This window comes from Mchenga conophoros, linkage group LG17, assembly GCF_057382185.1.
Source record: "Mchenga conophoros isolate Kocher_MC1m ecotype Shallow Benthic linkage group LG17, M_conophoros_male_GT1.1, whole genome shotgun sequence".
NCBI classification, from domain to species: Eukaryota; Metazoa; Chordata; class Actinopteri; order Cichliformes; family Cichlidae; genus Mchenga; species Mchenga conophoros.
In genome coordinates this window covers 27,039,611-27,053,212 of record NC_140542.1, presented here as the reverse complement: position 1 = coordinate 27,053,212, position 13,602 = coordinate 27,039,611, and the positions used below count along the sequence as shown (strand labels likewise).

General features: G+C 40.0%; 1 protein-coding gene across 14 annotated transcripts in view; it reads right to left on the bottom strand.

Annotated features, from left to right (window-relative positions):
- Positions 1–293: 293 nt before the first annotated feature.
- The window catches only part of mybpc1 (myosin binding protein C1), a 35,815-nt gene continuing 22,506 nt past the window's right edge, over positions 294–13,602 (bottom strand). For 13 of the 14 annotated variants that reach the window (XM_085251488.1, XM_085251490.1, XM_085251489.1 and 10 more), the window contains 18 exons: positions 13,468–13,592; positions 13,270–13,375; positions 12,113–12,279; positions 11,849–12,014; positions 11,663–11,769; positions 11,429–11,565; positions 10,125–10,284; positions 9,928–10,032; positions 9,658–9,846; positions 9,003–9,137; positions 7,458–7,625; positions 7,243–7,331; positions 6,972–7,167; positions 6,711–6,850; positions 6,471–6,630; positions 5,904–6,040; positions 5,642–5,828; positions 294–1,101 (listed from right to left, as the gene is read on the bottom strand). In XM_085251488.1, the coding sequence (XP_085107614.1) occupies positions 1,004–1,101; positions 5,642–5,828; positions 5,904–6,040; positions 6,471–6,630; positions 6,711–6,850; positions 6,972–7,167; positions 7,243–7,331; positions 7,458–7,625; positions 9,003–9,137; positions 9,658–9,846; positions 9,928–10,032; positions 10,125–10,284; positions 11,429–11,565; positions 11,663–11,769; positions 11,849–12,014; positions 12,113–12,279; positions 13,270–13,375; positions 13,468–13,592 (2,572 nt within the window). In that variant the 3' untranslated portion in view covers positions 294–1,003. Of the gene's footprint in view, positions 1,102–2,506; positions 2,546–5,641; positions 5,829–5,903; positions 6,041–6,470; positions 6,631–6,710; positions 6,851–6,971; positions 7,168–7,242; positions 7,332–7,457; positions 7,626–9,002; positions 9,138–9,657; positions 9,847–9,927; positions 10,033–10,124; positions 10,285–11,428; positions 11,566–11,662; positions 11,770–11,848; positions 12,015–12,112; positions 12,280–13,269; positions 13,376–13,467; positions 13,593–13,602 lie in introns of all 14 variants that reach the window. The other variant, XM_085251492.1, reaches the window with a different exon arrangement.

Here is a 13,602-nt window from a genome sequence, read left to right as displayed (position 1 = left end):
CAATACTCTGTGTCAACTTTTGAGCACCACAGTAGGTCTCCTTTAACTACCCCCCTGTTTATATGGTCAAGTCAGTATATTCAAACATAAGACCTTCCATATGTCAGAACATATTTTCCAGATCTCACATACATGACTCATTCCATAAACCCTCATGCCATTTCTGGTTTGCAAAATAAATAAATATGACTAAAATGAATTAATGAGGTCAATTACACAGTGAATCTGTCACAGACTAGAAAAGAAGATTAATTCCTACAACACAAGAGTACAGAAATCAACAACAGACATACTATTTTTTAAAGTGTCTTTTATTGTTGTCCACAGGTTGTAATTACAAAGGTAAAGGCATGCACACATGTTTTAACCCCAATCAAACCTCAGTCCAGTATGAATCCAAGAATTCAAAAGTTTAATGACATGTATGGACTTTGTGTAAATCTCTCTATTGTCTTACTAACTCAACAGAAAAAGTGAAATGTTAATGTGATTCATATCAGAAAAGTGAAAACATTCATTTGTCCAACATTACTCAAGTCTGTTCTCACTTTTCTTGCCACGTATTAGTTCACTGACACCCTTTAAACATCAAACTAAATCTTTCAGAGCCCAGAAGTAATCAGCCACCTTCAAAAAGCACTCCTGACAAAAATCCACATGAAAATACACTGGTTGTGCACCATGAGCTTGTTTTTTTCACACTACAATTCCTTATTAAAGCTAGAACCAAAACACTGCCAACATGCATCTGAGCTGAGTCTTTCAAACATAACAGAGTGATAAAGAAGATGAACTGGCTTTTTTTTTTCTCATGGTAACTAGCTCCAAAGCTGCACACAGCATACCACACCGGACTGGTATACCCTCCCTCACACCCACCCACCTGTCCCATCTTCCCTCCATCCACCTGCAGGCTGCTGACCTCAGCAGTTGAGAGAACAGGGTAACTAGTGGCATCAGATGTTTGCAAGCCAAAAATGTCTTATTGCACTGTGCTCAGTTTTTACTTCTCTTGCTCAACAACCTTCGACTCGGTCATATACTTGTCAATCAGATGTAGGGGCACTCCACGTTGCATGAGTTCATAGAAGGTGAAGCCTCCTAAGGGACAGGGAGAAAAACTCTCTTAGAATATTGCTGTGAGGCACAGAGACATATGTGGAGAGTGAAAAATAGAGAGGGGAAGATGAAGGAGAAAAGCTGAAGAGCAATAGGGTGAGCAGAGAAAAGCAAATAAAACTCAATGGAGAGAACCACAAGCTCTAAAGAGGGAAAGAGGGTGCTCAGGATGGCTTCTGAATGCAATGCCAACCCAGTTTGTCCCAGTTCCATAGTATACACTGTCTTTGTATGTCTTTCTGCACAGTATACAAGAGTTTAAAGGCATGCTATCATTACAGTAGCAATAAAAGGATACTGCATTCTGATAATGATCACTAAACACAAAATACAGGTGATTGGAATTTCATCCATTTATTTGGTAATTTGTAGTGAAGAAAATTATTAATTAGAGCAAATGTGGACTATGCATGACTTTTAGTACATGCAGTTTTAAATGATATGATCTGTGACACAAGATGCAAAGTCACTGACTTCACCTAGGTGTACAAAATTTGATCTAAAAGTTTTCTCCCAAATGCTCAACACCACTTGTAAAATATTACATGAAAGTCTGGCTCCCTGGAAGCAAAATAAAAAGAAAATACAGGTGGCTCAAGACTTTTGCACAGCACTGTATGTGACATAAAATAGGGACAAGCACAATAGTTCTGCACACTCAAATACAGCACTGAAAATTGAGACGAGTATTTTGTCACTTTCACCATGTGAACGCAGCGTAAACCCTGCATATTTGCTCAGTATTAGCGCATAGTATGGAACTGGGCCACAGCATACAGGCACAAGCACAGCTGATTCCACAACATGTTTCAATTCAGGTCTGCAATCTTTGCAAAAAAAAAAATTAATGAATAATGTCTCCAGTCATCTGCAACAAGCAAAAACCTACAAAATACAGTATATATAATTTCTGCTGCGTTTATGCATACACCACTCATCAGGCAGGTCCAAACATAAAATATAGTTTAGTATGTTTTCTTTGGTGTTTGATGTTGTTCAGCCACAGTCAATGCCTTCATAGCATAGAGCTTCTCAGTCCCTTCAGATGATGCACTTGATATCTCAACAAAGGTTAGAAGATTTGCAAACCTTTTACTCACCTAATTTCTGCTACAGGTTACAAAACAGAGAGTCTCACAATATCACGCCAACAATAAATTCAAATACTCAAAACGGAGCTTTTAAAGTCAGCCAGGTACAGCAATCCAGGTTTAGAAAAAACCTGGCAAAAGCCATCATGCAAATGTGACATGTTCTGTTGGTTCTCCTCTCAAGGGGAAGAACGACTGCCAGAGACCCACAAGCTGAGAAAAGCAAGGTTGCACAGGCTTGAAGACGCATAATGAATGACATAAGCTTCATATGCCAAAACCATATGAAAGCTTACCTTATATGAGAACATATATTCACAATTCTTGAGTTTGGACTAGGAGGGAGAAGAGAAGAGAAGAGGGGTTAAAATGTTTACATGGAGTTATATGCGCACCAGGGAAAACAGCTGAGTTATTACTGAACTCTTTTATATGAGGAGTTAACCGTGGAGCATAAAGAAGACACTGGAATCTGTGGAGCATATTTTAAGATGGAAACACTGAATAATACAAACACAAAAATATCATATGTTACATATGTTATTGCCTCCTGTGGTGTGACTGGTGCTGAGGTGGTGTGCTGTGATGATGAAGAGGATGGCTGGATGGACTGGACTGAATAGAGAGAGGTGTGACAACACAAGGGATAAACGTCTGCATGTTGTGGTGATGGAAAAGTGTCACCAGATATTATGTACACTGGACACACATGAAATGATTATTATTTATATATTCTCTCAAAATGGAATCCATAGACCAGTTGCACCAGGTGTTCGTAAGTTTAAGTGTAGTTAGTCAATAAGTGCAGATTTACACATCACTTTATCAAAGTGGATTGCACAAAACAAAATAAATCTTATGTAGGAAAAACGGATAAAGCTGACGTCTGACATGACACCCTTAACTTTAAAATGTTATACCAATGATGGTAAATGACCCAGCTGCTTGGCTTGCATAGTGTTGGCAATAAATTAGCAGTTATTGGCAAATAGCACATTTGCCTACAAAGGTCCTTAGTTCAGCCCCAGGCACAGAAGGAGACATAATGCACTTTGGGGTTGTATCAGGAAAAGCAATTCATGTATAATATCTGCCAAATTAAACATACTGTGGATATCCTTTGTGGATAAGGGAGCAGCTGAAAGTGTCAATTTGGAAACCTTCACCAATCTGTGACTGTTTGTAAGCAGGTGTTGGGAAACGGCCTTCAGTCCTTATAAAGTCAATGGGAAAACGGCTCTTTAACTTGACCTGTGAAAACACTTTCCCGTTTGAAATGAACCACTAAGTCTCAGTGATTCATTTTAATCATATTAAATGAATGAATGAAAAATTATTTCAAGTTTGTAAGTCTTGGTCATGCAGAGTTTATCCAGGTTATGCTCATTGGCTAAAAAACTTGTGACTGACCAGTTTTTATGTAATGCGTGTGTGGTTTCACAGTCAGATCCACCCCACCTCATCACATCTGGTTTCTAAACACCGAGATTGTGACTCTGAAAAACACAAGGCTTCACATATTACCAGTGTTAGTCAAGTTACTTGAAAAAAGTAATCAGTAACTAATTACTGATTACTTCCCCAAAACAGTAATCCCGTTACTTTACTAATTACTTATTTTCAAAAGTAATTAATTACTTAGTTACTTAGTTACTTTTTAAAAACACGATTTACAACCTGAGTAGGTGATAAAGCGATAGATCTTTCAGCCCAATTCTACTTTTCTGCATAATCCATCATACAAAATGTAATCAAATGGCAAAGTCTCCTTTTAAAACTTGTTTTATTAGTTTTAACCTTTTAACTTTATGCATCAAGCAAAAATTTAATTATATGCAACATTCTCTGACTTGAAGAAATTAGTTTAACATTTAAACCTATTTTCTACACATTCCAGCACATAAAATAAAATATTTTTTTTTGTGTTTACACTCACTCTTTCAAATAGATGCAAGTAAAACACAGCAGGAAATAAATAACATCAAAGACTAGCGGTCCTGGTGCTCTATTTTCACCTGTAAAGCAGGAGTGGCGTAGGCGGAGGTTTACCCTGGTGCAGGTGTGCCGCAGCGGTCAGTGTAAGAATCCACGAGTTTCTTTGTGAATTTCCCATTACATCGTTGCGCACTCGGTGCTTGCTTGGAAGTTTAGGGTTTTTTTTCGCTTTAAAAAGAAGTTTTCTTCCCACACACAACGGACACTAATGTTTTTGTCACTTTTTATGGAATCAAACTCAAAGTAAGGTCAGTACTTCCACGCTTTAAACGCTGCACGCTCATGCTCTCTCCCGCACTCGATATATGATCCATTGTTGATCTGCACACAGCTGTTGTCACGAATGTCGCACTCGCTTACGTCACTGTCATGGGACATTCTCGCAAAAAATCACGGTTTTAGTAACGCAGTAACGCAGCGTTCCTACGGGAAAGTAACGGTAATCTAATTACCGTTTTTGCAATAGTAATCCCTTACTTTACTTGTTACCTGAAAAAAGTAATCAGATTACAGTAACGCGTTACTGCCCATCTCTGCATATTACTATGTGTCTTTCTACTTATAAGGTGCCTTTCTATTAAGATGAGCATTTAAAGAACTTCGAGTTTGACTGTAAGTGTCATTCATCCAATAATGATCCGCTCGACCTCCTGAGCCACATGCTGCCCTAAAACAGCAACTACCATCCAGATGGAACAGGGGAATAGGATTAACATGACACAAGGGAAGACAGGAGGACAAGACGGGTGAATATACAGTAGAAACATATAAAGCAAGACAAGACTGACACAAACTGGGAACACAAAAGGGAACTGACTAAATAAACCTGAGGTCATATGGAACTAAACCTAAGAACTGACTGTATGAATAAGAAAGCAAGAAAGATCCTAATAAAAACATTAGAAGTAAAAAAAAAACTGGTAAGAATCCAAAGTGTTTTCCCCTTTTCAGGCATTGCGACCATGTAGTTTGTCTTTTACATCGTTGAGCTCTCCCAGACACCATGCATGACCAACTTACACATTGCTCAAGTCTAACACATTTCATAAGTTTTAATTGTGCAATCCAACTTTGTAAATCACCAGGAACAAGTTGCTAGGAGCTTGATGAAGACTTTACCATGAATTTACGAATAGCTGGTGCAACCCAGTACAGATACTTACATGTCCACCGCCTATATCGTCCCTTTGCTGAACTGCACGCACAGTTCAAACACTAGCGTACCCAGGTCGAGTTGGTTTCCCAAAGGCTCTCTGCCTCTGTACGTTCAGTGATGATTGTGATCATAAATGCGTTAATAGCTTCTGTTTGCATTAAAGATGCACATATCTTAAAAGAACATTAAAAAATACAACAAAAACATTTGGGAAACCAGACTCAGGTGAACACAGGCACCCAAGGAGGAGGCCGGGGGTCATATCAAGGTCCACACTGACCTTTAACTTCCAGTTTGCAGTCCACTTGAGCCTCTCCTAGTTCATTGATGGCCTTGCAGGTGTACATTCCACCATCATAGGGACTGGGCTTCCTGATCTCCAGAGTGCAGACTCCTTGGTTGCTAAACATACGGTAGCGCGGATCGTCAATGATGGTTATCTTATTCTTCATCCAGATCACTTTGGGCTGCACATAGAAATAGAAACATCAGCAAAGGACTCTGCTGATAGGACCACTTTTACTTTTAGTTCTTCCACTTACCCTTGGGTTGGCACGCACGCTGCAGTTAAGAGTAGTGTTGTAGCCGGCCACGGCGAAAGTGTTGATAAGTGGCTGTGTGAACTTCGGCGCCTCCTTGAAGTCATGGTCATTGTACTCTTGTGTTTTCATCTGCAAGCCTGTGGGGGTAAGGGTAAAGGAATGGGGTTGTACATGATACTGGCTCTGAGCGGTATCATGTGGGATATTCCCTATGTGATGAGGGAAAGACAGTATTTTTTTTTATTTATCATCAGCTAAGACTGAGACACCATTGAAGGGCCTGTCAGTCATACACCGAACCCTTGGAGTTTCACAAGTGAGGCTGTGAATCAGGCTCACTTTAGGGTGGAAAACATCACTGACAGTACCTTTCAGATAAGAGCTGTAAAAAACCCCCAAAAAAGTAACAACAACTTTATATCGGCATGTAAGTAAAATGTGATTTCTTCCAGAGTTTCAGCTTTGGAAGCATTTTCCTCCATCTGAAATTAGAAGATTTGGTTTTTCACAGTAAATCTTTTGATCTTACTCTCACCTACACTCTCATAAACACACAGTCAGCTGTACCTTCTTTGACGATGAGGGCACTCTTTTTGGTTTGGGTGGCGGTTTCACTCAGGCCACACATATTCTCAGAGAAGATCCTGAAGAAGTACTCGTTCCCAACTACCAGTTCTGTGATGGTAATGCAGTTGCGATGGTAGTGCTCAATGCATGTGAACCATTCCTAAAAAGAGTAATGCATGTGAGCTGAAGATATAGCGTATCTAGAATGGTTTTCATTTGCAGTATGAGACCATCTTCTACCATTGTCTTTTTGTCTGCTTTTTGAATGGTGTAGCCTGTTATTGGGGCGTTCCCATTGTCCTTTGGAGGGGTCCAGACCAGAGCTACATTTCCACCCCAAACATCTTCAATATTCACACACTGAGGAGGTCCAGGTAGATCTAAAAATAGGAGAAAAAGATATATAATCTCATAATATAGACATTCCTTATAAAGCTCCACTCTGATGTCAATGAGCACTTCTATCTTTCGTATGATCTTATAGTGATTTTGCTCACTCACCTACAATCTGTATGTCAAGTATGGCTGTGTCCACATGGTTTTCAACCTGCACTGTCATGTCATACTTCCCAGAGTGGCTGCGTTCTGCTTTGCGGATGAAGATGATGCTGTCACAGTCTGTGTTACGGATGCTAACTTGTGAAGGCTCTATAGGGTTGCCATCCTTCAGCCAGGTGACCTTCGGTCGGGGTTTGCCCTGCACACAAATTGCAACATGAGCTCAGTATTCTGTTGAAGAGATGTGCAATATCAGTATAACTGGCATATTTACCATAAATGGCACCACAAGGTTGACTGTTTCTCCAACTTTGCGAGTGTAAGTCTGCTTCAAGTGCCGTGGGACGCGGATCTTGGGTGGTTCTGTGGAGCAGTTACACCAAAATGTGTGTTATAAAGGAACGTTTTATGATTTATTTTATGTCAGTATTAATTTAATTTGTTGCAGTGTTACAGCAGAACATATATAATGAACTTTAAAGAGCTCACCAACAACCTCTTTAACCAGGATAGCATGCTGCAGGGTACGTGGAGCGCTAGCTCCAGCTGCATTGACGGCTTTGACACGAACTAAAATTTTACACCCTGGACTCAGACCGGTGATGGTGTACCTGGTTTTCTCTGTCAGCTCCTTGTTGGATATTACCCAATCATTAGCTGTAAGGAAAAAAATACAGTCATGGTGAAAAATACTATTTAAACTGGTTTCATGTCTGACTGGTTGTGCATCTATTTTGTGGGTTAGAAGAAACAAGCTAAAAACTTGAAGTGCTTAATAAAACTGGTATTACAGATTGGTTACATGCTACAGCCACACTATTGTATAGTGTCCAGTGCACTATTGTAAGTCTGGTAAATTATTATGTATTTATTGTGTACTTAAAAACACTGACTGTTATTCTTCGGCTTCAGATTTCACTTTTACAATATTAATAGTATAGTTTCTTCTAAAGCTATTATATAATGGTGTTTGGAATCCTAGAGATGATTGTGCAGGAAAATCCCAGTAGATCAGCAGTTTCTGAAAAACTCAGACCAGCCAGTCAGGTACCAACAACCATCCTACCTTCAAAGTTACTTAAATCACCTTTCTTCTCCATTTTGATGCTCAGTTTAAACTTCAGCAGGTCATATTGACCATGCCTACATGCCTAAATGCATTGCATTGCTGTCCTTATGAACAATGCTGGGCATCCTCTGCACAAGGTTGTAAACAATCAGAGGAGCCTATTCAGCGACAGGTTGCTGTCAAAAAGTCAAAAAGCAATAGATTTAAAAACTCCTCTGTCCCACACGCCATCAGACTGTTTAACTCCTCACTGGAGGGGAGGCGGAGGGGAAACAGGAGGACAAAGGAGGGCAGGAACAACTGAGCTGTAGTGCTTTGTTACACTGTGCAATATTTGCAATATTTGTTTTTTTCTTATATTCGCCTGTGCAATCAATAATCACTGTGCAATATGCTCACTCAAATGTGCAATCCTATTTATCCATATTGTATATTCTGTATTTATATATTTGTATATGTGTATATATGGTGTATTTATGCTTATATCCTTACTCTCATTCCCCTTATTGCACCTGTAACATGCAGGAACCCACCCGAGGGATTAATAAAGATTCATCTAATCTAATCTAATCTAATCAAATCTAATCTAATCTAATCTAATCTAATCTAATCTAATCTAATTATGTGATTGGCTGATTAGATATTCTAGTGCAGGAATAATTATACCTAATGAAGTGGCCGAGTATGCATACACAGTGACTTGGGATTTATTCTTTCTTTATATTTTCTGTATGTCTATGTATGGACTCTCACAATACTGCATTCAGTATTTTTGTGCTGTTTTGCAGTCAGTCTGATCCTAAATCTCTGATTCTGTCAGAATCACAATACCAGCTGGATTTGGTTGCAGTTTAAACCCCTTTGTGTATGTATGCACATATGACATTTGCTTTTGTACAATTTGTGCAATAAATTGTAGGGCCTTACTATCATGTAGTTCGTTAGTCAAGTGAAATCTAACTCACTTCCTTCTACGCAATACTCCACTAAGTATCCGTCCAGCCCAGCAGCTCCAATGGTTTCAGGTGGACGCCACTTTACCGTCACAGTGGTGTCAGTAACGTCATCCACGACCAGCATGGTGGGTTCACTGGTAACAGCTGTGTTGAGATAAATGTTTTCGTCACTCGGGTTTAAACAGCGAATGTGAACAAGATGAGAAAACATCCATTTTGGCAAGTCATAAACACGTGACCAAGGCGCCTCTCACTTTAGCTGGTATGCCATCAGTCTCCCTGTCAGATCCCATTAGCCCCTGCTCTTGCTATCTATTCTTGTATTCTGAATCACATTTAACTCCTGCTGAACCCTCTGACAGACCTGATCTCCTAAACCTCTAATCCACAGATGATTTGGCAGCCATTATAAAGACATATTTAATATCCTCTAAAGCTCTTGCGTGTCCAGTGGAGGTCACAGCCAAAATGCTTGGGATAGTGGGTATGAGGGGGAACAGCTGTGTCACTGGGGTACCAAGGGCAGATCAGACACGTACTATCACAGGACTTTTGCCCATTATAATAAAGCCTTATGTGAGACTGTATTATTCTTCCTTAAATAGAATTTTTGCAGATCATAGGTCATAGGTTTATGGTACTAAGAAATGTTTGGGGGACTCACCGAGAGGAGTAAAGGCTTTGGAAGGTTCACTGGGTTTGGACACACCGATGGCGTTGACTGCAAAGATCCGCACTTCATACGGCACTCCTTCAATCATCTTCTTGGGTTCAAATGTAGTCTCCTTGATCAGGTCAAAGTTCAGTCTCATCCATCTGGAGCTCTGCTTCTTTTTTCTCTCAATGTAATAGCCTTTAGAGGGCAGCCAGAAAGTGTTATGTAACACCAACATATGCATGTAAAGCTTGGTAACAAGTGTGCTGCAAGGTTTACCTAAGATTGGTGAGCCTCCATCATACTTTGGAGGTTCCCATGTCATAGAACACCAATCACCACCCACCACTGGGACCAAGGGAGCTTCAGGAGGGTCGGGGATGTCTGAAGACAACACATGATTCAAAAATGATTCAAAAAGCAAGTTAAGAATTGTGTATTTTATATTTTGTTTGAAAGGTGCTGCACTGTCTTACCAACAACCTTGATTTTGACACTAGCTGTGGCTTCACCAGCCTCGTTCTGCAGAACTATCTTGTAGTTTCCTGTGTCCTCCCGCTCAGTGACCTCAATTGTCAGACTCGTGTGGTCGCTGTATGTCTCAGCGTGGACGCGGTGACCTGACTCGAGAATCACCTGAGGTAAAAGAGATTAAAGGCAAAAGACACAGAAGACCTCGTGAGTACCATATGAGGACATAAAAACAGATTTTTTGTCACAAATTAGTCTTTCTATGAAAAAAAAAAATTTACATTATAACTCTAAATGTGATATTCACTGACATGGTACTAACTAGCTACCAAGCAGGTTACAACAAACGTTAAAAGTTCAATCACAAGAAGGTGAAAATAAGACGGTAACCTGCTTGCAGCTAGAAAAAATCTAGCTGCAAAATCGGTGGTTGGACTGAATTTTTTCACATTTAGTGACAGATTGCAAAGAGCTGCAGTGACTGCTTTCACAAAGGTCAATTCTGGGAGGCAACCTGTCTCCAAATAATTACAGTCCAGCAAAATCAGCAATCGTGCTTGGAGAGATTAGAGGTGTGTAAATAACCAAAATAAACCAAAATTATAAATGCGGAGAGATTGACAGCACTTTGCAATCAGTCTGACTCAGTCTGCACCAATGACTCAGAGTGTCTTTGTAATAGGGGACTTGACTCAGCTGGCTGCCTTCTGGTTGTATTTCTATATAAAAGCAATGTTATCGAGTACCTCTGTCATTTGGCAGTTACATTTCTGTCCTGCAGCAACTACGTCACTATTTGTGGAGGTATTTCTGTTTCAGATCTCTGAGGTTCTGGCTGAACTATGAATGTAAATAGTTAATGTGAATTTCTGCAGACAGCAAGAGATCTGAAGTTTTTTCATCACTGTTAATCTGTGTATGACCATAAATGGATTGCATATAATTGCCAAGCTGACCCCATTCAATCTCAACCTGATAGCAGACTGACTATCAAGATTGCAAGTTCATTGCACATGGTGACAATAATTTGTCATGCCTCAGTGTCCAGTGGCAGTTTTGCCTAGTGTTGCTCCAGGCTAACAGGCAAAGTGTCCACTAGAGTGTCAGTTCTGACCAAATAACAAAAGGGTGATATCTGAATATAATGAATGAAACAAATTAATATAGTCATGAGTAATATAGCCCATTTTTAATGATTCAAAGTGCATAAACAATACGGTTATTACAGACAGAGCAGTTTTGAGTTGGGCTAAGGCGCTGTTGTTTTTTGTGTTAGTAGTGGGGTGAGTACAGAATCAAAGGTTCTCACCCTTTCACCCTTCATCCACACCACTCTGGGTGCTGGTTCTCCACTGATTGGGATTTCTAAGCGGAGTTTATTTCCTGCCACGACAGTTACAGTGTTGTCTGGGAAGTTCAAGCTGTCCAAGAGTACCCTCGGAGGGTCTGCAGAAAATCAAACGAGGTCATTAGAAAGAGAGAAAGCATAAAGAACAATAAGGAGAAAAAAAAGCTCTTGTCCAGTGAAGCTTCGTTTTTGTACCAATGATGTGGATTTTGGCAGAAAGGCTCTGTGAATACCCCTCAGGTACAAAAGTGTAATCTCCTGCATCGTGAAGGGAGCTGGCTGCAATTTCAAGTCGGTGGACTCTGAAAAAACAGAAATGTGTGAGACAAACGTTTAATAAAAACAGCTTTGATTGAATAGAGTTCCATAGCAAGGTCATACTTATTTCTGTGTATGATGTTGAGGCGATCGCTAGGTTGGATCAGCTGTCCGTTCCTGTACCAGCGGCCTGGGACATTTCCTGGGTAAATCTCACAGTGCAACTTGATGGGCTGACCCAGCAACACCGTCATGTCCTGCAGGTCCTGGTACACCTTCAGTGGTTTCACTAAATAAAGTATAGAGGAAGGCCAGGATATAAGCTGTTTCTTTAAGAAAGCATGCAACCAGTAGTAAGAATTTAAATACAGAGAAGATGCTTCATACAGTCAACTTGTATATGAGCCTCAGAGGTGCCACCAGAGGCCATGATGGAGTATGTCCCAGTATCGTCTCGTGAGGCGTCATCAATCACCAAAAAGTGTTTAGTTCCCTCACACTTAACTCGATATCTCGATCGCACCCCTGTTGGAACCTCAACACCATTCTTCAACCTGAAAGAGCATTTGAAATAAGCAGTGAACAATTTACAAGTGCTGAACATGATGGTGAAGATTTGATCACTTGATGTTTCCTGAAACACTGGATGAGAAAAAGAGGCAACTTCTGAAGGAGCTATTAGATTTTAGCACATCCCAAAGATTCTGAGTGGGGTTAGGGTCTGTCTTATGTCTCGTGTTCTCCGAACCACTCTTTCACAATCTGAGCCTGAGTTCTCTTTACATCGCACAAGTGGAAATGCTCTTACTTTCACAATTAAAAGGAGCTGTGAGTGCTACAGTTGATGGATTACACCGCACACTTATATAATCTCTGATCATGATCATTTAATATCTTTTTCATGACTGCATTCCTTCCACAGAGAGGATTCCTTCCGGGTTTTAATAATGGTTGGACAGTTCTTCACACAGTTTTAGTAGTTTTATTCATTTCCATAGAGGTTTTCTTTTCTTGGTGCGGGGCAATAACCCGACACTTCTGAAATGGAAATTACTCACTGGATCAGCTGCCCTTCCTGGCACACTCCCAGAGGGATTTGTGTCTTCCTCCAGGACTGAAACAGGCATCTCTTGTTTGTTAGGCAAAACCACCACATTAGGGAACCACTTACTCAATGCATTAGTAAGTGTTACCGTAAATAACACGTTCCTAGCCAAGGCCGATTTATGACTGCAGTAATTATCTCTTCTAATAAAATAATAGTTATGTCAGCTAAGTTAAGTCAGGCGGTGACTTTTTTTTGGCCAGACAGTATATCGTGTCTGATTACTGAGCTCTTTCAAATGTCTATTTTTTGTAATACAAACACTTTTTTAGGTTGAAATCATATTTTACCATACACATAGTTTGAGTAACAAAGCAAACCTTAAGGAGCTTTTAGTTTGAACTTTTTAATGATTTTCTTGTTTGTTTATAGCACAAGTCGCATTCATGTGTTATTATGTTAGTCATAGCATGTTTAAATCCTTCATTTTCAGTCTTACCATTTGACTTGAGCACCTTCCTCTGAAACTTCACACTCTAGCTCAATCCTCTCGTTCACTGTAGTCTTCACAGGCTCAATACCTTTAACTATCTTAACTGGTAACTCTGTTGGACAAGAGGGAAGAAAACTAAATGATTGGCTCCTTAAGCCAACAATTCTTAGTGGCTGTTTTAAAAAGATCAATTAATCACGTTACCTTTGACAAAAAGCTCTGTGCTACATTTCTCATCTCCTGCGACAACCGAATAGGCTGCGTCATCATTGGCGGAGCAGTTGTTGATGACCATAATCCTTTGTGTGCCCTTATGCTCAAAAATATACCTAAACAGGA